Raw genomic sequence first — 24,057 nt, forward strand, 5'->3', positions numbered from 1 at the left:
CTTTTTAGGATTCGATCCGTTGTTCTGAACGGATTAAATTCGACTTCTGAGGTACCACTGTACTTTGAAATTTTTAAACTTATGTGTAATTACATAGGCTAGGTTTGATTTTATTTAGGTCTATTTTCATCATTTTTATTTAAGGCCAAAGAACTATAATTTGTACTTTTCGTATTCTTACTTTTTATATAATTTATTTCTAATAAACTGATTACCTGCAGCATTTAATTAATGCAGAAGTCTAAAAAGAGATGACATGTCCCAGCCTATGGTCAGAGTGTGAAGGACTGCACACGCGGCAGTGATGTCATTCCCTCTCTGTGGATGAGGGAGACGGAGCTCGTCCCAGCCTATGACCAGCGTGTGAAGGACTACACACGCAACAGTGATGCATATCTTCCTTACTTGTATCCAATGCTCTCCACACTTTGTGACCTTAGACATAGACTGACTGGTTATTTTTCATATGGCACCATCAGGTTTGTTAGGTCTAAGTAAAGAGTTTTCTGGAAGAACACTGAGATTTTGTTTAAGAAGGTAAGAACACCGTATCTTCATGGAGGGCCCCAGACGGATTGAGACACTGAAACAAAGTGTTGGTTTTGTTTTGGGACTTAAGTAACCTGAGTGTGAAACAGCTTTAGTTGCAGTTTAGATAAATTCCCACTTCTTTTGACCAAACAATCAGGATTTATGCTAAAATAATTTGGCTGAACTCATTATAATGATGAGCAATTACCCTTACAAGTCCAAAAAAAGCAAGTGCATAGAAAATATGAAGACCGTAAACTGAAATCCTAAATCCAAAATAAAATCAAAGCCAAAAATCTAAAACAAAATCTAAACTGAACAAAAATGTCACAACCAAGTTCCCCAGCAAAACTCTGCCACCAAACACCCCTACTCTATCCTGATGGGCTTCTTCTTGCTTTAAAACCAGCCAATCCTGCCCTTGAGGCAGGCAGGGCTTCCTTTCAGTGGACAAATAAGAGGCAATCACCATGCAAGATTTGAAAAGATTGTCCAATTTTGGCCCTATGACCAAGGGTCACAACAATATTTGTTACAGGAGGCACAGGGTTAGGTGTGCTTAATAGCAGCACTGGTAAGTATTTCTAGACAAAATTTCATACTCCCAGATGAAACAGGGAATATGTAAGGGCAGCTGGAGACCATCACCCCTTGCCCAGGCTTGGCCATGTCCTCTACCTCCAAAACACACCTAACATATACCCACTTTCTCACTGTATTTTTGGATTGTGCCTCGATGGGGTTTTCACCCAGGCTCTGGACAGAGGAATCAAAGAAGGAATAGTTTGGCTGCAAAGTGAGATGGGATATGTGATACACACTGAAAATTACCTTTGAACAAAAGAACCTCATGCCAAGTGTTTGTGTGTGTGTGTATGTATACATACATACATACATACATACATACATACATACATACAGGCAGATAAATAAACTGTGTTTAAAACAGTATTATTTGGGCTCTTTTACTGAATTATAGGGAAACTTGCCAATATTGAGTCAACTATGAATTCCACAAAGTAACACAGAATAATAAGAAAGGAATTAGAGGTCTTCTGTTAAAAAAGTATTGTCCAAATGATTGGAAACACCAGTGAATCCACAATTTAATGGCTCTGAAAGAAGAAACAAAGTAAGCTATACATGCAAAGACGTCTTCAAACATGCTCTGGGCCAAAAAATTCCTCCCTGTCAATGTCAGTTATAATGAACCCTGCTGAAACATGAAACATGCTGTTTTTTCAACACATGATTTTGAATCAAGTGGTTTATTTTAATTGTACCATATGCTTGCCACATCATTGAATGAGACATGCCACATGCATGCAGAAGGTACCTGTATGTTTAATGGAAAAGGAAAAAAACGCAGATAGAATGAGTGGGCTACATGTATATGTGAAACAGAATTTTTATAAGGCACAAAATGTTTGTATATTGACCCACCCTGCAAATATACAAAAAGTATGATGCACAAGTCAAATCCTTTTGTCCCACACATTACAAGATAGCAGTACTGATGATACTCAAAGTTGTAATTATTCTTTAAGAATGCACAACATACCATAGCGTGCTATTCACATAATACCTTTATACTCATTTCAACTCGGCCTACAATAAACACAAGTAGACCATAGATATGCTCTGACATCTAGTTTGAACCAGCAACATCTCAGTGTGACAAAGGACAGTTTTCTTCTTTTTCTTTTTTGGGTGGGGGGTTACCCTGACTCACCATCAACACATACATTCCTAGATGACAATAAAAACACAGATGTCTGCATACATTTGTATCCATTTGTTTATTAATCAAAGTTTTAAGGCCACTCTGAACTGTTTAATTAATCAGTTGCCCTGCTAATTTGAAAACCTACACACGTCACAGAGTTCTGCAGTGGTCCAGTTCTAACCACAGAGAATATCCTATTTCACACTAGGGAAAGCAATAGTCACCACAAGAAGCTGCATCTTCATGCACAGTTATGCATAATGGAAAAGAGCAACCAAAATATTAGAGAATTCAAAAAAATCTTCAGTTCTCAAGGTTTGTGTTCCAAAATAACTGAGTTTACTCTGTACACATGGAGTAATGTCATCAGTGGACATCTCAGTTTTTAGCATTTTTCTGATGAGGTCACAGTGAGCGTGCGGCATATCCAAGGAAGCACAGGACATGAGGCAGGTGACAAACAAACCAGACACAGACAGACACGCTACTGGCAATTTAGAGACACCAATTCACCAAAGAGGAAACCAGAGTACCAGATAAAAATGTGTGCAAATGCAGGGACAACATGCAAAACCCTACACAGACCCAGAAGTCAAGCCCACCACTCTGGAGATGTGAGGTCACCACATCGCTGCTTATATAGATTCTCCACATCCACACTCATGTCGACATGTTTGCAATCAGCTGTGTCATGATTATCTTTGGCTTCATTAAGAGGAACCTCGAATACCTCGTAGGATATGGAAGATGGCCTTCACAATGCCTGCTGCCTGCCTAAAGCTCCTGTCCCTGAGGCTCACATTTCCCTCTGACTGGAACTTAATGCTACCAATAGGGTTTCGGTTTTCATCCCACACGCACCCTCTGTGGAATTAAATAATTCAGCCTCCAACTAATAAAGGTGAGGACCCCTTCATAGAGGCAGCAGACAGAGGCGTGCGAATGACCGGAGAGGCTGGGTGCCGAAGCAGACAGAGTTACAGAGAGACTCGGCAAACAGGCACAGAATGGATTCAGAATGAGCAAAGCTCATACACATTACATTCTTCGTTCTTAGATGTCCAGTTTTGGACTCAGTCGGATAATCACAAGAAAATGTGACAATAGTAGTAACACATTCATACACACATTTAAGACACTGATGTGCATAGTTCTCAAATGCTAGCGGGCTCTTTACCTGGTCTGTTTAAGAAAGATAAACGAAAGAACATGTTATATGTGATGTGTGAAACTGGTGAAAATTAAAGTAAAATTTGTATAAGCTACTTTGATTGTGATTAACATTAATCTTAATTCCACAGTGGAATACAGGCCAGTGGAAAAATATGGAACTGGACCAAATTATAGTGTACTGAGAGCAATATGGAAATTGGTCTCTCTCTGTGGACTGAAGGACAGGCTTAGGACATGATCCCACTTCAAGACAGGAGAATCCAGAAGCTGTGTATATCATCTCATATTCCTTCATTCATTTCCACTGCATAACTAAGTTTAGAAAATATGTGGACTCCATGGCTGCCCTTGTAATGCAGAATGAGCATTGGAGGGGTGTACAGTGCCCATTTAGACATGCACATGGTCACAGAAATCATCATGCCGGTCGACAATGCCTGAGCCACGATTCAGATAAGGGATATTGCGATTTTGGAGAAATTAAAACAAATAGGAGAAAAATCCCTTTAAGACCCATCTGTCACTGAAATTGTGTTTATATTCTATGGGGGGGATACCTGTCTCCATCTCTCTCTAGGAGAGCGGATGGTGCTCAGTATCTGGCAGTGAGGTTTTAGCGTCCTTCTTCGGCATTCCGTTCGCAGGAGGAGCCATTTGGGTCTTTGGAGGAAGACTGAGGAGACCCTTTTCGGTGCCAATGTTGACAGTGATGTTGGTGTAGAGTGGCAGGTACTCTCGAGATAACACCTCATACTCCACAGTGTTCATGCCATCCTCTTTCCAGGTGTGCCTGGTCTTTGCCAGCATGTTGAACCTTAACAGGGTCACGCATGAACAGATGCAGTGGTTAAAATTTCAAGCAATTTTAGCAATTTTTTAATGCAAAGATCAGGGGTGGGCAATCTTATCCGCAAAGGGCCAGTGTGTATGCGGGTTTTCGCTGCAACTCCCTAATTAGGTCACTAATTAGAGGACTGATTAGCTGAAGAGTCCTCACACCTGGGTTTGAACAGTTTGAATAACAGGGGGCAGTGTGTGGCTCAGTGGGCTAAGCCGTGTGCCTGTAACCACAAGGTCACCGGTTCAAGCCCAGCCTCAGCACGTCTCCTTGAGCAAGACCCTCAATCCCCAGCTCCCTGGGCGCCACTACGGGTGGCTGCCCTTCGCGGACAGCTTGCTCTACAAAGTTGAGGGAGGCGTAAAAACAATTTCCCCACGGGGATCAATAAAGTATCAATTATAAATATATAATTATAATTAGCCTAAAGGTCATCCCAAAAACCTGCATACACACCGGCCCTTTGCGGATGAGATTGCCCACCCCAGGAAAAGATATTTTTAAAGCATCCATCTGCAGCAATGGAAAATTCCTTAAAGGCAACCTGTATTTGCAGCTCAACTACATTTCTGGTTGGCTCAGCTAGTCAAGGGTACTACTGAATGAGAAAATCTGCTTCAGCTTGCATGAAATACCTGTAGGCAAAAATGTGCCATACCTTCGTGGATTCACCTCGTTGCCCTTATCCAGCTTGTGTTTGATCATTTTGTAGCGGCCCACATTCAGAGATGGCCGAGTGATGAGCATCCCACCCAGGGACACTCTGTTTAATATGAGGTGGGAGACAGAGAGAGAGAAAGAGTGGGGGTCAGACCATTATTTACTGCTTCATGAGTCCTTACATACTTCATGAGTGCATGTAAGGAATTCCAGTCATGACAGATTGAAGACAAATTGAAGTTTAATGGAAAATAAGCAATTAGCAGATATTCCTACCGGATCCCGATATCATCATCCTCACCCCCCCATCCCCAGTAGTTGTTAGGGAAACCATTCATCTTGAGGTATTGCAGAGGGGTCAGAGCAGACACTCCGCCAAAATACATCTTATACGGAAGCCTGAGAAGGGAGAAAGAGCAGGAAAGACAAATGGAGCAAGAGATACCTGTGCCAACAAAGAAAACAAACCTTTATGCTACTTTCTGGGACAGAATCACAAAGTAAATAACCAGTCTATAGATCCAGAATACGCAATGCTTGGAGTAGTGATGTGCAAACTAGTGCAAATCGGGAAAACAGAGTGGGGTGAGTCATTTGTGTCTGACAGCTAGTTTGTCGGGGATCATATTAATCAGTGCTAATCTGCTTCCTCATTTATGTGGCTGAAAGGAATTTATTAGTTAGTAGTAAAACAAAAATGCAGTGTGTCTGCTCCTGTAGCTCAACAAGTAGAGCTTTGCACTAACAAGGTAAAAGTAGTGGGCTCAAATTCCAGGGAGCGCACGTTAATTGTAATCCTTCCCTCTGCTACAAGTCGCTTTGGATAAAAGTGTCAGATATAAGTAAAATACAAACGAACAAATCTGTTTATATTACTTCAGTATTAAAATACAATTATGTTGGTGGGAGGGGTCTGAATGCTTTGGGGGCCACTGCATGTGTGATGCAATCACCCCCTGGGAACCCGCCACATCCCAGCAGGGGCTGATCTTCACCACACATGTGGACAGTAGCAACCGCTTCCTAATGGTCGGCATGGAAACCACCAATGAGGAATGCTAATTGGGAGCAGCTGGAAGCTTCTAACTGACTCAATGCTAATTATGTCACCCATGCTGGGGAGAAAGGACAGGGTAAAAAAAAACGCATTTGCTTTCTTTAGCACTGCTGAGAGACAACCTAGATGACTGGCCGGAATGGTCTACTACTTCCTGAGTGAACTGGTCTGTGCTTATTGGCAGCCTGGTTGGCCTCTGAGGATTAGGACACTTTGAAGGCAAAAAATGTGGTCTGTCTAGGTTTCTTGCCCCTTCAGCACCCCCAGCAGCCACTGCCAATACTGTGTCATCCCTTTTCAGGTCCATGGAGAGTTTACCACCTTCCAGAGACTTTTGGACATGAAGCTTTGCCCTCACTGAATATGCAGTGGCCTACCTTGATGCTGCCATTGTCTGCACTGAGAATATAACACTTTCATTGTCTTGGCAGGGCTCTGGATTCCAATCTCGCTGTGGGTGCCAACTAAAACTCTTGAGGTTCCTCATTGATTGGGGTATTCCTTCCTTCCATGTCTAAAGAAGCAGGTATTGGCTTTCCTGGGACTGGCAGGGTACCATGACTCCTTTGTCCCCGACTTCTCACTAGCCTATTTCCTCTCAGATCTCACTGGGAGGAACCAGCATGACCATGCCTGGTAAATTGAGGAAGATTGGCATGCCTGCCAGTGGTTAAGCGGCTCTCAATGCTGAGCTGGTCCCCTGCATGCCAGACTTTGGCCTGCCCCCTCTGGCTGTACACAGATGCTACAAAAACACAGATGCTACAAAAAAAAAAAAAAAAGAGTAATTTTCTCTGATGAATCCCCTTTCTGATTGTTTGAGGCATCCACAAAAAGATTGTCCGGAGAAAAAAAGGTGAGCGATACCATCAGTCCTGTGTCATGACAACAGTAAAGCATCCTGAGATTATGCATGTGTGGGGTTGCTTCTCAAGCCAATGGAGAAGACTCACTCACAATTTTGCGTAAGAACACAGCCATGAATAAAGAATGGTACCAAAACATCTTCCGAGAGCAACTTCTCCCAACCATCCAAGAACAGTTTGGTGATGAACAATGCCTTTTCCAGCATGATAGAGTACCATTCCATAAAGAAAAAGTGATAACTAAGTGTTTCGGGGAACAAAACATTGACATTTTGGGTCCATGACCAGGAAACTCTGCAGACCTTAATCTCATTGAGATCTTGTGGTCAATCCTCAAGAGGTGGGTGGACAAACAAAAACCCACCAATTCTGACAAACTCCAAGCATTGATTATGCAAGAATGGGTTGCTATCAGTCAGGATTTGGCCCAGGAGTAGATTGACAGCATGCCAGGGCGAATTGCAGAGGACTTGAAAAGAAGCGCCAACACAAATATAGCAAATATTGACTCTTTGCATGAACTTAATGTAATTTTCAATGAAAAGTGAATTAAACATCAAAGATGCATTGCTACAAGCAGAAATCTGCAAGAGCCACTTGAGATGTAGCAAAGTCCTCCCCTCTCTTGGGACTCCTTGGTGGCAAGATGATCTGAGGATCCTTGAGAACCAGCTACAGCGTCGTCAGCTGGAAGCCATCCTTCCTTGGTGTTTCGCCCCTTTTATTCCAGAACACTTCAGGATGGTGGGGCAACAGTCAGGGATGTCTCCCTGCTGCTGGTCTCAGGACTATGCATAGCAGGGGTGTCCTACTCCCTGAGCTAAGACTAAACCTGGCCGCATACCTTGTGGACCCTGACTGGGTGGAGCGAAATAGCTAATGTTACTTATTTGAAGGGTTCCACTTGTGGTCTGTCATCAGCCATAGCCATCTTGAGGTGGTCTCTGCTCCCCAATGGCCCTCTTTATTTGTTTGGGTTCCATGCCAATCTTCTGTGGGAAGTATTGTACTAATATTGTTGGGAAAGAAATAGAACTGCATTAGGGGTGCAACGATTATTCGACATTGTCGACAAAAATCGACAATAAAAATAGTCGCCAACGAATTTGATTGTCGATAATTGTCGCCAGACGTATTTTTAAACAGAGTGAGACGTTTTCCTTCCTTTATACTTGTGCAATACTACCACTTTCCAATAGACTGCACCAATACACCACACAGGTGAGATTCGCTCTTGCGCAATAGCATTCAGCAACAGGTAGAAGAATGGTGGCCACAAATCAGGCATCGTCGCATATTAAACGCTCTAAAGTCTCAAAGGCTTTTAATGTCCGAAAACAAAGACGAGATCTACAAAAGGGTGAATAGCACGGACTTCTTGTTGTCTAGCGTATCTAATAATAAATAATAATAATAATAATAATAATAAATAATTATAACAACAACAATAATAATAGGGCATAATAATAGGCTAGTAGTAGTATATTTTACATTTTCAAAAAAGATCAGAATAGAACGTATTTTTGTTTGGAAGTCGGTGGTGTGTCATGAAGTGTCTCATTCGCTAAAAATTTAGCTAATAAAGGTCAGAAAACAGTGTAGAAAACCCATTGCTTAAATAAAGAAGCCAAAACTCTGAAGCTCAAGATTCAGGACAGTGGCTCCGATGTCGCAAGTGCTGCGAGAGCTTATGCTTCCTTAAAAATAAATAACAGCAGTTTAAGTCCGTTTTCTTGCTGTTAACAGAGGAATGGCAATGGGAAGCTGCTCTAAATTTCCCGTATTTTGGGTCAGGATCTTGGGATCTTTCAGCCTGCTTTAAAATGAGTTTTTATTTGTAAACATAGGCTATATAAATAGCTGATATGACAAGAAATTACCGTGCATTTTAACCCCTATACCGCAAATGAAGTATGAATTAGCATATACAGGTTAAAATGCATGATAATTTCTTGTCATATCAGCACAAATGCACATAAAATACGTATTTGCACTGTCACAGCAAAAGATTGCTGCACGTATCGCTTATAAAAGGTGAATGCGTACTTGCGTACCAGTTATATGCAGCCCTGATTATAACAAATATTGTATCAGAAATTCGGATCGGTGCCGATCCAGACCTATTTGACGGATCGGGTATCAGCCATGTGTGACCAATCCACATCCTATACTTACTTATTTAGTTTTTGGCAATCTCTAAAAAGAAACCTCCCATTTCGTGTTAAATCTATTTCCACAATCAATCGCACGACAGCTCTTTCCCATTTTACATGTGTTGTTTTGCGGCATTGATGTCAAACAATAACCTCATGCTAAATGTAAAAGCTGGTAGCTAAATAGGAGCCATTTTATAATTATGCAATTTATAATCCGATTAGTCGACTAATCGTTTTAATAGTCGATGACTAGTCGACTATCAAAATAGTCGTTAGTTGCAGCCCTAAACTGCATACCAACCCTCTCCAAGTACTTTGGGACATCCTGTCAAGATGTAGTTCAAGGTGCAAGACGATGCTTCACTCTGTTTGCAGGATGGATCTTCTTCTTTGCCCGAGATCTTAAGGTTGTTAGGAGTTCAGCCACCGCTCGCAGGAGAAAAGACAGCTTGCCCTGGTCGGTACCCCAAACTTCCTTCCAGGACATCGATCGCTCCAGTGCATTGTCCCACTGCATCCACTGATGACACTGGCAGGTGAAGCTTGGAAGTTTTGCTATACAGGTTTACTGAGCTGAAGGATGGGGGAACACCCAGGCATTGCTGCACAAACTTGCTACACAGTCTTTCCATTGCTTCCACTTGAGTCATGGGGAAGTCTTACAGCAAAATGGCCATTGCAATCTAGGTATGATGCTATACTGAAAGCATCACACTTTGACACTTATGAAATGCTTGTAATATACTTCAGTATACCATAGAAACATCTGACAAAAAGATTTACAAACACTGAAGGAGCAAATTTTGTAAAAACCAATACTTGTGTCATTCTCATAACTTTTGGCCATGACTGTATTTCTCCACTGGGAATTTCCCATACACCTGCAGGGGGCAATTACTGCCTGTGCCAGATGAGCTTTGCCTATCTGTTGGAGAAAGAGGTTCTGCACTGGCAATCTCAGCCATGGCTGCCATCACCTAAATTAGTTTCCCTTATTCCCTAAATACATTTCAGCCAGAGGAATTTGCCTGTACCCTCATCGCCCAAACCTCCTTGTCTAAAATGATTCTAAAGTCATTGATGTAGGGACCAGCTATGTACTTTGTCCACCATGGCAGGGAGTGACAATAGGAAGAGGAAGCTGGAAAGCAGCTTAACTCACTTGTAGCCAAACTTGTCCATTGCAATGGCAGCATGCTTGGGGTGGGCGTCACACGTGTAAGTGTTGCGGTCATCCTCAGGGATCAGGTCCACGTCGTGGAAGAACAGGCAATCCCAGTCCTCCTCCCTCATGGCCTCTCGAAAGCCCACGTTCATCAGCTTGGCCCTGTTGAAGGTGTAGTTCCCTGCCTTCAGGAAGAACATACCTAGTGGTTTTATCAATGTTTCTTTAAGCCCACCACAGCAATGAAAATCTTACACATACAGCATGGTGCCAGAGGAGCACAGAGTACTATTTTTACAGTGAATCAAATTCTGCAGGGCACTGACAGACAGACAGACAGAAAGATAAACAAACAGCTTTTAATACAGTCCGAAACACTATAGCCTAAAATGTCTATTATTTCTCAGCACAAAACTTTGTAGAAAATGCCAATGTTAACAATTATTCTGTGTTATTCAAGATAATATGTTTCAGAAAATAAACTCACAGGGCATGAAGAGAGAAAAAAATGTGGGCACCACAAGAGTCTGCTTAATAAGCTGAAAAAGTAAAAATGGTAGGTTATTAATAGCGTAGAAACTGCATTTGGAGTGGTGCTGTAACCGGAAGGCATGTACTGATGACGAGCGGCATCGTACCATGTTCAGCAATGAATCTTGGTACTACATTACCACAGATGATCATTTTGTACGCAAATGGTGGTGCCGAGGGGAGAGGATTAATCCTGTCAATGTTGTGAAGAGACACACTGGCATTACTCCAGGCATCATGGTGTAGGGTATGAATTTAGGTCATCTCTGGTAGTGATTGGGGGGACCCCAATGGCACAGCGCTACGTCAGTGACATTCTGTGTCTGCATTGTCTTACCCCTCCTGAGACAGCACCCTGGTACAGTCGTTCAACAACACAATGCCATTCACAATGGCATGTGTGTATGGACTGCCTGTGTCATGTAGACGCCAGGTCCCCCGATCTTTCCCCAGTTGAACGTGTGTGGGATCAGCTCGGACATCAACTCAGACCTAGTGCCAATCTGCAAGATCTCGAGGACCAGTTACAATATCTGTGGGCCAACTTGCCGCAGGAGAGGATACAACAGCTGTACGACTCCTTTTTGCATTGTATCACCATATGTATCAGCAGGGACCAGCAGTGTGCGCATACTGTCCATTTGATCTGATATTATAATCATTGTGACAGTCACATGACCTTTCACTATGTGCAGATTCATTTCATTCCACCACTCTGTCTGGGTGCTTAACTTTTTTTTTTGAGTGAATTATATTATAATATCCGTTATAAAACCTAAACCTAATATGTCCAAAGGTATACTCCCTTTACCAATTAAAACATTATTAGACATATTATAATAAATTATAAACAACCTTTTTACTTAATGACTTTGGATGCCCTAACACTGACAGAAGTTCCTGCTGTCCCTCAATGAATGCTTTAAACTCCAAGCATGATAATTTAAAGTTTAATCTAACTTGATGTTCTGCTTTAACCAAAAGTTGCAAGGAGTAGATTTTCGTGTTTGCTTAATACAAAACTGTGATGCTACTTTGTTGCCTTGTTTGAGCCTTACCCATTCAGAAAAGGTTTCCTATTTGGCCCACTCTGCATTGTACGTTGCAAATCACCTTTTCCTTGATGCTGGTTTTGTCATCCTCCCCGCCCGTCACTCCCCCCTTTTCATAAAACCGACAAAATGAAGTTATTTTTTAAATAATGTTACATCTGGCTATCAATTTTAATCAAGACACAATGGAATCATGGATATGGATGCGCGCGGCAAACCGACAGCATGTACAGTTGCTATATAACAAGGTAAGCTTCGTATTTATGCTACCAATCAAATAAAAGTATACACATTGCCAATCGTCACTGTGTTTTACCTATTTTTAACTGTTTACGGACACATAATTGCATGTATAAAAACCAGGAAGAAAAAAGAATAAAGGTAGAAAGAAACCAAGTGAGGTTTTATTTGAAACTAGAAAATTCTAAATTACATGTACATTTTCATAAAAAACTGGGACAATTCGTGTCCCATTAAAGAATATTAATTTTCCAAGACATTTGCTCAAAAAAAGAGGACGATCTCAGGAAAACCGGTACAGGTGGCAAACCTAAGTGGGGCCCAGGGTGAACTCTATGGGATTATCAGTGGGCTTCAGAAAACTCACCCTTACGGCTTCTTCATTGTTTCTCAGGACAATCATGAATCATTAAAGTCAGTTTCGCCCAGGTTTCACCAGAACACTAACTCTGCCACATGAAGGGAAAGCATGTTGTATATACAAACATCCACCGTGCACAAGGCAGCACCCCTCTCCTATCTTAGACAATCAGATCACATCTCTATCATCCTGGCTCTAGCCTACAGGCCCATGCAAAGACAGATCAGACCAGTCCTGCAGGTGGTGTGCACCTCAGAACCTCAGGATGCTGTATCTGCACTACAAGACTGCTTCAACTGCACAGACTGGGGCATCTTCAGGGAATCTGCCACCTATGGCGACTCAGTACACCTGCAGGATTACGCAGCCTATTCACTGGCTGTATCAAGAAACGCATCAAGGATGTAACAGTCTCCAAAATTATCATTACACACACAAACTGTAAACCCTAGTGTTGTGCACCCTGGTGAAGATCAGAGGTGCTGCCTACAGATCTGGAAACAGAGAGGCTTATACTACAGCCAGAGTAACGTTTTTCCTGGCCATCAAGAAAGAAAAGAGTGCCCATGCAGAAAGAAAATCAGTCACTTCATCGACTCAAAGGATACATAGCGTATGTGGCAGGGAATTCAATTAAGGTTGAACTCTCCATTCCTGTGTATAGACCTTCCAAATCTAATAAGGATTTTATCCAAGAATTCTCTGAATTTCTCTCTTTTATTGTGCCCAGTGCAGATAATTTAGCAATTCTTGGTGATTTTAATATTCATGCCTGTTGTCCTACATGTCTGTTAACCCTAGTTAAAGACTTCCTACATCTTGTTGACTCTTTATCTTACCCAGTCTGTCACAGGTCCTACACACAAGCAAAAATATACTGTTGATTTAAAGCAGCAAGAGTAAAATATTTCTCTGACAATCTCTCAAAACTCTCGCTGACCAAAAGTGGTTAACACTAATAACAATGTCTTAAATCCTAATGTTTGTTTTGGTCCAGATGCTTCTTTTAAATCATGTGAGACAGATTTAAACTTGCTTTGTTAACAAGATTGATTCTATAAGAGGTCATATTTTACCCGCTGCCTAAGAGTTTTTGGAATTACCCATATGATATTCTGTACTAGATACATTCGAACCTGCACCCCTTCCTCACCTCCTAGAGATAATTTCTAATATCAAACCCACTACTTGCCCATTGGATATTCTTCCCTCACAGCCACTCAAAAATATGGTAGCCACTGTTCGCCTCAGAAGGCCTCAGAGAGCTAAATGAGAGCAAGACGCATTTTTGATTCTGACCTAAAATTTGACAAACAGAAACGCTGTAGTGCAAGCTAGCTTCTACCTAATAAGAATCATAAAAAATGTAATGATTATTACAGCTGGAAACAGCGTTTTTTAATGGATTATCTACATAGGTGTACAGAGGCCCATTATCAGCAAGAATTAGTCCTGTGTTCCAGGAATGTTGTGTTTTTTAATTTTAAAAGGTTAATTGATCATTAGAAAACCCCTTTGCAATTATGCTAGCAGACATTAAAATTGTGCTGATTAAAGAAGCAATAAAACTGGCCTTGTTTGGAATAGTTGAGTATTTGGAGCATCATCAATTGTGGATTAGATTATAAGCTCAAAACGGTCAGAAACAAAGAACTGTCTTCTGAACCTCGTCAGTCTATTCCTGTTTTGAGGAATGAAGGCTATTCCATGCAAGAAATTGCCAGGAAACTGAATATCTTGTACAATGCTGTGTACTACTCCCTTCACAGAGCAGCACAAACTGACTCTAACAACAATAGAAAGAGGAGCACAACTGAGCAAGAGGATAAATATATTGGAGTATGTAGAGAAACTGACGCCTCATAGGTCCTCAAATGGCAGCTTCATTAAATAGTACACACAAAATAGCAGTCTCAATGTCAACAGTGAAGAGGCAACTCCAGGGTGATGGTCTTCTAGGCGGAATTGTAAAGAAAAAGTCGTATCTCAGAATGGCCAATTAATTAACATTAATGATATTGACATCAATACATATAGTAAACTGGTTAAATTTGCAGATGCCACCAAGGTGGGAGGTGTAGCAGATACTGAACTAGCAGCACAGAGGCTAAAACCAGATCTTGATTTAATTAGCGACTGGGCTGATACCTGGCACATAAAATTTAACGTAGATAAATTTAATAATCCATGCAGGGAGCAGAAATATAAAGTACAGATATTTTATGGGTTCCACTGAATATTAAAAACGTAAAAATAAATATTGAAATGTATTTATATAGCAGATATCATTACTTTATACATATGTGAAGAAGCAGAAACTTCAACGAACATGAAATCAAGAATAAACTACGTCTATTTATCCAACATGTTATATAATACATACTGTACAGTAGAGGTGTAACGATACGCGTATTCATATTGAACCGTTCGGTACGAGGCTTTCGGTTCGGTGCGCATTACAAACAGAACGATTCAGAAAAATACTTTTATCCCTCTGGAGTCGACGGCATCGTCAGCGATGGTGAGTATCTTTCTTGTCTATTTCAGTTCATAACTCGCTGAAATCTTATTATAGAAACATGAAAAAACGCTGACTAAATCCGTAATCGGTCTTCTTTTCAAAACGTCCATTGTCGGAAGTATTAAAGTTTTTAAAATTAGGCTAAATCGGCAAGAAAGTAAACCATGCCACCTTACTTTGATTTTTTTATTTTAATTTTTTTTTAAATGTGTCCTGTCCGGCAGCTTTAGCAAGCAGAATAATGGTCTGAATGCACTGCTGTGTCAGACATATTTGCTTTGCCATGAGGGGCTCTATAGACTCTGTATAAGCCCTTCATGTTGGTCAATTTCTTTTTATTTGTATATTTATTGTATTTTATTTTTAACACATGTAAAATATTCCAGTTGCCGAGCTGTCCAGAAGGGAGTGATAGTGAAGAAAAGGGGTAGGGAGAGAGATTAAAAAGGAGGCGAGAGAGGAGAAAAAAAAAAAAAAAAAACACAAACAAAGGCGGAGACAACAGTGGGAGAGAGGCTAAGAAAGACCAGAGTAATGTAAAAAGCACATATCAAGAAAAAAAAAAACAGCATTTGAAATACAACCAAAAATGGACAAATACAAAGACACAACCAGAATTAAAGAAAATAAAACAGATATACAGACATCCAAAATTGCTGCATGTGCTTGGAAGGGAGTGTGGAAGTGGGTTTGCATGTGTGTTCTTCTGTGTGGGGGATGTGTGTGAACACGTATACGTAGGGCTGGACAATAATTCGATATCAATATATATCGCGATAGAATTTTTTTCAATAACGGTGATACGATTTTTAAACACATTTCCGATATTTCGATATACATTTGAATATACCAAATGTATAGAGGGAACCGCCAAATTCCCCTTTGTCTTAGCATTTTCTCATCGGTTATGTCGATTCTTTTATGTCGCCGAACCCTAATATCTTGAGCACAAAAGAGGTTATCTCCATCCCCGTGACGATTCGCCGGCTTTTAAAAATGTATCACAAGTGCTAAACAGCGCGTATTCAAATCGCATTCGCATGGTAATTTGCTGAACAACGCAGCTGTGAAACACGATCCAGGTAAAACTTTTTTAGACAGCATAAATAATATTGAAGCATTTGTTTTCAAGCAGACTGTTAAAGGCAAAAGCAACAAAGCATTTTAGACTTTGTAAAGAAACCATAGTAACCGCGTGTATGATACTTTTCAGAGCTGTGTCAGAGCGAAATGACTCGTGAATTTAATTTTGACACTGGTTAGCTTTTTGTAAAAACGAACTACAGTACACCCCGCAGGTTTTTGTGATTTTGTGAGCGATCTTTGTGTTTTCAATATAGAAGAATATATTTAATTATATTTCAAAGAATATAATTAAAGGTTTGTATCTAGAAACAACGGTGGTTTTTATTGTATACTGGTAAATCTCTGCTGTAAGTTGGTGCACATATGCCTTTTGTTAAGCAATATGTATGTCGGGGCCGGCTCTACACTGGGGCAAGAGGGGGCAATGCCCCCGTAAGCAAACGTCCTGCCCCCTTAAATCAAACTTTTAGAAGTTGAGGAAGAAAATAATAATTACCCACAAACTGAATATGGACAAGATTTACTACAGTAGCTGAAAAATCCATTGAAAAAGGCACAAACGAGATGATAAGTTTCACTTCTTGTTCGCTCTTTCCCTCCGCGTTCTGTTTGTGCACGGGCTCACACGGCACTCGGCAGAGATCCCCCACTCACCCTCCCCCCAGCTAAACATCCAATCACTGTTAGTATGCAAATGAGCCAGTTTCTCAGTAGGCAGGGCAGAGCGAAATGAGCTGCGCGATTGCGGGAGGTTTAGAGGAAGCAGCAATCTCTCTCGTCAAAATCATCATTTTGTCTATTTGGGGGGGGGTCTTGATCGTGGGATACTGTACACCCCAGTACCCCCCGATCAAGCACCCCACAAATAGACAAAAATAGCAGTTGGGTTAAGGTCTTAACATTTTTCTTTTGTTTTTTTTTTTTTTTAAAGAAAGATAAAATTTTCCTACAAGGTTAGGTTATGTAAAACGATTTCAGACACCCCTAGTGTGGACCGTACCATTTTAACCACCTCGGTGCTAGAAGCAGCTTAGCCAGTCGGTTACGTCATTCATTCTCATTGAGCGAGTTGTTCGTTGTGATTTCAAGATTCTTTATTCGTCACATACATAGTTATAACAAGTACAACATGTAGTGAAATGAACCCTGACCGATCCTATTTTTAATAAATAAATAAATTTCAAGCACAAGTTAATATATTGCTGCCATATTGGTTTTCGGTTATCTCGATCATCGGTTATCTCGACGCTTTTTGGCAACACCCTAGGCTGGCGACATAACCGGGTTCGACTGTATATGAATAATCAGTCTGTTCTAGTTTAAATGGAAATATATTATTGTTAATAAGCTGAGTCTGAGAGTTTTATTTATCTGATAGTTTATTTCACATTTCTTGTTTGTAAAGGCTAAATACAAATAAAAAGTGAACCTTATTTTTTTTGTACTGTTTTTATTTTTAAAAAAATGATATAATTTTAATAGGAGGAGCCTGGAGGTATTATAGACTTTGCAAATTCAGTTTGCAGACATCCATTGTGTGTGTCCTCGGCAGTTTTTTCCTGAGGCTTTTAAATATTGTCCATATCGATATCGGAATTATATCGTATCGACCCAAATTAAGAAATATATCGTGATATAAATTTTTGCCATATCGTCCAGTCCTACGTATACGTGTGTTGGGTGCGTGTGAATTTCTCCATGGAATGTACTTGATAGCAAGGGCGGGGGGCCGCAACCCCACCCCACAAGAGCCAGAGGCCAGCGGAGACAGGCCCAGGAGACCCAAGGCGTCCACAGCCCCCCAAGAGCACAGAAGAGCCAAGGCCCCACGTTCCCACGACAGCCGCGTCCCCACCCCAGCAGGAGGAGGAGGAGGGGGGAGACCCCAGGCGCAGCCCCCCGCAGCCAAAAGGGCACGAGCCCCAGAGAACCAGAGGCAACAGGCAGCCGACCCCGCGAGGGGGACGGCCGCTCCCGCACGGGCCAGAGCCAGGACCCCAGGACCCCAGGCGGCCGGGAGCCGACCGGCCCCCGGTAGAGAGCCCCACCCACGCCGGAAGAGGCCCAAGCCCCCCCCAGGCCACCACCCGGGGAGGAGGGCCAGCAACCATGCCAAGGAGGCAGCCGCGCCCAGGAAGGAGCAGCTAGCCTCGGACCCAGGCCCACACTGCCCACACAGACACCTCGCAGACACACCTCTCAGCCATACACATAGACCATACATCCACTCACACAACATATACGGACACATACACAGAGACAAAAAGACATAAGCCCATCCACTCCGGACCGCCCTCCGCCATGCGGGGGAACGGACGCCACCCCCCCAGCGCCAGCCGCAACCCCAGGGCACCGCCAGCCGGACGACCGCCCGAGTGCCCCCCCACCATCGCGGGCAGGGAGCGGGGGTGTAGGAAGACCCGCCCACTCTCAGGGCTAGACATAGGCTGCGGCACCGCGGCCAATGGCCGTCGTGCCTTTCAAAATTGGCCGCACGCCTCCTCAAAATTGAAGTACCTTACGGCCAAGATTGGCCTGCCTTTAATGTTTGTCTGGCCGTATGCCCCCTTTTTACCGAAAGTAACGTTCATTACACAAAAGACTTGCGCACGACATGGTCCACTTTACCTCGTCAACAATCGATGCATCTGTACTGAACCCGAACCCAACCTTCGATACGAGAAACGAGGTCGACCCGCACATTTCGTAATTCCCAACTACTGAATGAACCACAATGAATTCTGGACTAATATGATCATGCGTTCGTCGCATGATTGGCTGGTACGGTATGTATCGTCCAGCCTACTATGGAGCCACAGCAATGACAATGGTGCATCATCGGGGGTTACGTTTTTGATTGGAAAAGCCATCCGACGGTTTCCGAATAACAGATAGGTGTCCTCTTCGGTAATCATCGTGTAGTTGTCATCTGCTGCTTATGCTGTCACCATGCCTCGCAAAGATCGAGAACGTAAAAGAAAGCAAGCTGAACTCGCGGCTACTGCAGCAAAATGTTGCAAATTATCTACTTTGTTCAGGTAAGTGTCAGATGGTGTTGTAAAAAAACATTTGCCGAGGCAGAGCAGATTTGACTCAGAGAAGTACCAAGCTCTGCTGGGAGGATATAGGACTGGTAGCTTGCAGTGTGCAAAAAACGAACGTCAAGTCAATTGTCATGTACACTAAAAGAATACAGGTGTTCTGAGCAAATAAATACAAAAATATTGACGGCTCCTTTATTGTTGGATTTTGTTTTTTGAAATAAAGCTATATATATATATATATATATATATATATATATATATATATATATATATATATATATATATATATTCTGTCTCAAATCGAAGGTCGTATTGCGTAGGTTGTCTAAACTTGGTAATTACAGTAATTGGTAATTACTGACTCAGTATTGGCCCAATGCCTTTTTGGAAAGTTTCTGCTTTTTTGAAAATAAAAAAATGCATCCTTTATGGAAATAAAATTCCTCCACAAGGCCCGAGGTGTCCTATGAAATTTAAATAAATGAAAAAAACATTTTTTCAAATTAAAATTTTTAATTTGTCAATGACTTCACAAAAAACAATACCACTGCACACTAGCTAATTTACTTCAGATTTTGGCCTTGTGCCCAGGCTTAATGGCCTTGTGCTCTAGAAAAAATATGAATAGCCAAGGCCAAAGTGGCTGTGCCCTCCTAAATCCTTATGTCTAGCCCTGCACTCTCCTCCCCCACGCACCTGTGTGAGAGGTGGAGTGTTGGATGCATGTGTTGGTGAGTGTATGTGGTGTAAGGAGTGAGTGAGTATGACTGTTGAGAAACTTAAGATGGAGTTAAAATTGACGGGAGAAGCGCGGAGGAGCACTGCTTGCAAACAACTCTCCTCCTCATCACCCCCCCACCAAAACCCTCAATGTATACGGTGTAAGTAAAATTGAGGGGCGGGCAGCAGTGAAGAGGTTTACTTTGATTTACCTGCATCGGGGCATAGTACTGCTCTCAACCGAAGATCGCTATTCACATTCTAAATAGCCGCATTAGTGCATATTCAAATCGCATTTGCATGGTAATTTTATTAACAGCGCAACGGTGAAATGCGATCCAGAAACATTCCAGTCAGAGCCATAAAAGGGGGGGAGGGACGTGGCCAGAAATAGAGGATCCTCCTATAACCAACAGGTCTGGAGTTTGGGAGCACTTTGGTTTCACTGTAAGTTATGAGCGTGATGGCAAGAGAGTGGTGGATAAAATGTGGAAAAAAAAAAACTTAAAAATTGATTGAAACTGAGTTCCATATAAAAACAAAATTGTTCTTTTCTTTCTATTAGTTTATAACTACTACAAAATTACATAATAAAAATTTATCAGGAGCTTTTTGGTTTTGGTTATAAAGGAGGTTTTGTTTTATTTGCTGCTAAAAAGAAACCTCAGAAGATGGGTGAATAGCTTCATCATTGTTTAAAGTAAAAGAAAAAAACAAGATCATACTTTTTTGATGTTTTAATAAATAAAAAAGTGAAAAAAATCTAAGAAATTATCTGGCATTTTTTTTTTTTGCTGTATCGAAAACATACCGAACCGTGACACCACTCTGTTGTATCGAACCGAACCGTGATTTTTGTGGACTGTTACACCCCTACTGTACAGTGGTACCACGGTTCTCGAACTTAATCCGTTCCAGACTCCGGATCGAATCCTAAAAAGTTCTTATCGAATATTTCCCATAAGAAATAATGGAAAACCAATTGATTGGTTCCCGGCTCCCCAAAATTACATCTAAATATTTTTATTTTTTTTTTTAGCATTTAAACACAAAATGAACAGGATAAAACAAGAGCAGCATTTTTTTCTTAATGGCTTCCAAAACGATAAAGATCTTATCCCAATATTACCCCTGTCCTGCCCCGATCGTCCGCTCCGTCCGTGTGCCACGCCCCCTCGTTAACCTCGTGTGGGATCCCCATGTGATGAGCAGTTTCTGGTTGTTGTCATTAGTCCTCTGTATTAAGTCCACGTTTCAGTCATACCTGTCAAGTTTTCGATTTGAAAATAAGGGAAATTTTCCGGCACCCACCGCTAGCCATCCCACCACCCCAACCAAGCTCCAGTATCCCTTACATTTTAAGACAGGTGTACAAGAAATCTAAAATAACCACTTGTCATTTACATTTTATTTTCATTACACATTTTCTTTTAATTTCTCATGTTCACTCATGTGGCTCTCTGGCATTCACTATAATTACTTATTATACAGATTTGTTGCAGACTTTGTATCCTTGTTGAAGTCGTTACAGAAGGTGAAAGTAACGTTGTTTTTGGCACACAACATTGCCATTTTAACCTCCACATTTATGACCTGGTTAATGTAAATGACCTGCAGACTACTGCAGGTGGCAGTTCTCGCGAGGCTACTGACAGTTCAGTTTGGAGAGGCAGAGGAATTTTTTTTAAATGATATTATAATACGGGAGATGTACGGGAAAATACTAATGCGGGAGGATGGCGGGAAAGAGGAGTAAAATACGGTAGTTTCCCGGCCAAAACGGGAGACTTGACAGCTATGGTATCAGTTTGTTTCCCCAGTCTGGTCATTGGGTGCGTTCAACTTGCTTACAGCGCTGGCTTAAAGCAACGCATTCTAATCCTGACGCAATGCATTACGGTTAGATGCATTGCGACCTCTCACCCGGCTGCACAAACTGGAACCGCCTCCGTGACGACACACCTTTGCCCTTATTGGCTGAAGAGTTTAGTTACACGCATGACGTTTGTATCCCAGGCAGTTCCGATGCGTAATCTGCTATTTCTCCCAAATATCACGTAAAGCAGTGAGAACTGGTTTTCAGTTAATTTACCTGGTAAAATAAAGTTTAAATAAATGACAAAAATGCTGTAATAGTACACGTAAGTTAGTGGTTTATTTATTGTTAGTTACTGTAATGTTGCGCTGCTTTATTTGGTTAATCGTCCAGTCTGTGAAGAAGGCATTCAAGTAAGAATTGCATTGTAATATGACTCATTTCCTGGCGCGTACAATTTATATTAGGTCAGCGTTCACGGTTCGACTTCTGATATTCAGATCGAGTTCTAGGTCAAACTGGTTTGTTCGACTTTCAAGAAATTCGAGTTCTAGTGAGTTCGAGAACCGAGGTACCACTGTATTTGAAAAATTTTAGCTGTAAGATTTCAGGTCAGACCAGTCACTCTGTTAGGAACATTACGCTTTTTGGTTGTGGGTGTTAGCTTCACTGCTGCTATTAACACTAATGGCACATTAGCGCAGACAAAGGGCTGCATAAGCCAAACTACGTTTTGTTTGCCAGTAAAAAGTGTTTGACGTTCATTGGTGTGGGAAACGGCGGTTCTACTGCTAAACCACTACCGAAAAGACTACAAATGCTGCGCCGGTTAAAATAGAAGCGTCCCGTCAGGTTTTAAATAATAAGTTAATGCTTGGCTATCGGTCCGGGTCCGTATGGGACAGCTTCTGGGTCACGAGGCTGAAGTTGGCTCCTTATTCACCAGCTACTTATTCGCGATTTCGGTTCCACCTTAAATGTCTTGCAAAGTAGCACTGTGCCACCAGTAGGTGGCAGTTTTCACTCGTTTTTTTTTTTAAACAATATTGACATACAAATTACTGAATACATGGCCTCAACTCATTTCAGGACATTCCTCTTCTTTTATCTCAAAACGTCTAGATAATCTGTCATTAGTAGATGAGAGTGAGTGTAACATAGTGCCATATTGTTCCTATGTTCCTATATTGTACTCCCTACTGGAGTACAGTCTGGGGGCTGTTTTTTTTATTCACCTCCACTCTCCTCGCGTAATCTTGTTTCTCTGAGTTTTCCTATAGTCCCCTGTCTTCCTGACCTGTCTACCCCCTACGTGTGTTGTATATGTATGGTCGGGTTGATGGCCAATATTTCGCTGGTACTTGTGACTAGTGACAAGGTGTATTGCAACAGCAATAAAGGGTTTCATCAATCAATCAATCAATCAATCAATCAAATGCTGATTTATATAATAATGTACTGTTTTTTCAGCTATTTCTAGAGGCCCCTTCTCATTCATTTCAAAATGTCCCAAAAATCTGCCATTACCATGTTACAGTAAGTATAACAGAGTGTAAATAGACTTATTTTGGTGAAGTTTTACAGTAGCATTTTTTCATAATCACCTCCTAAACCTGGCATGCCACTCCATTCTCTATGGGTCCGACAAAAGAAAGCTATGCATTTATTGCATATTAGAAAGTTAAAGCTAATGCAAGTGAGTTGTAAATGTCTGGATATAACACATCACTGCAAACATTGAAATTAGGAATTTTACTGTTCTTCATATTGCATATATTTCATTATTTTGTGTGTGTATTTCTTTTCAACAGCACTGCTGCAGTTTTCTTTTTCAGTCAGTGATTGTATTCTCACCATCCCCTAAGTTAGGGGTCACCAACTCCGGTCCTGGAGGGCTACTATCCAGTAAGTTTTCTATCCTACCTGGCTTCTGATGAGCCACACCTGCTCCTGGTATTTACTTGAGAATTAGTGTGGCACATCAGAAGCCAGGTAGGATAGAAAACTTACTGGATAGTAGCCCTCCAGGACCGGAGTTGGTGACCCCTGACCTAAGTGATGGGAGTTATACAAAGTAAATTTGTTGAACAGTAAAATTTACACTAACCAGTATTCCGACTCTCACTCCCTTATGTTAGACTCCATGGCAATTTTAAATGAAAGAAAAGTGATAAAAACATAGCTGTCAAGTCTCGCGTTTTGACCGGGAAACTACCGTATTTTACCCTTCTTCCCCGCCGTCCTCTCGTATTAGTATTTTCCCGTAAATCTCCCGTATTATAATATCATTAAAAAAAAAATTCCTCTGTCTCTCCAAACTGAACTGTCAGTAGCCTCGCGAGAACTGCCACCTGCAGTAGTCTGCAGGTCATTTACATTAACCAGGTCATAAATGCGGAGGTTAAAATGGCAATGCTGTGTGCCAAACACAACATTACTTTCACCTTCTGTGACGACTTCAACAAGGATACAAAGTCTGCAACAAATCTGTATAAGTCATTAGTGAATGCCAGA

At 41.5% G+C, this 24,057-nt stretch overlaps 1 protein-coding gene across 2 annotated transcripts in view; it reads right to left on the bottom strand.

Moving 5' to 3' along the window:
• Positions 1-1,780: 1,780 nt before the first annotated feature.
• The window catches only part of LOC111838658 (beta-1,4-galactosyltransferase 3), a 62,817-nt gene continuing 40,540 nt past the window's right edge, over positions 1,781-24,057 (bottom strand). The window contains exons 3-6 of one of the 2 annotated variants that reach the window (XM_072716541.1): positions 10,170-10,357; positions 5,205-5,327; positions 4,927-5,031; positions 1,781-4,244 (exon numbers count right to left, since the gene is read on the bottom strand). In XM_072716541.1, coding sequence (XP_072572642.1) covers positions 4,004-4,244; positions 4,927-5,031; positions 5,205-5,327; positions 10,170-10,357 — 657 coding nt within the window. In that variant the 3' untranslated portion in view covers positions 1,781-4,003. The remainder of the gene's footprint in view (positions 4,245-4,926; positions 5,032-5,204; positions 5,328-10,169; positions 10,358-24,057) is intronic. The other variant, XM_072716540.1, reaches the window with a different exon arrangement.

This window comes from Paramormyrops kingsleyae, chromosome 9 (assembly GCF_048594095.1).
Source record: "Paramormyrops kingsleyae isolate MSU_618 chromosome 9, PKINGS_0.4, whole genome shotgun sequence".
NCBI classification, from domain to species: domain Eukaryota; kingdom Metazoa; phylum Chordata; class Actinopteri; order Osteoglossiformes; family Mormyridae; genus Paramormyrops; species Paramormyrops kingsleyae.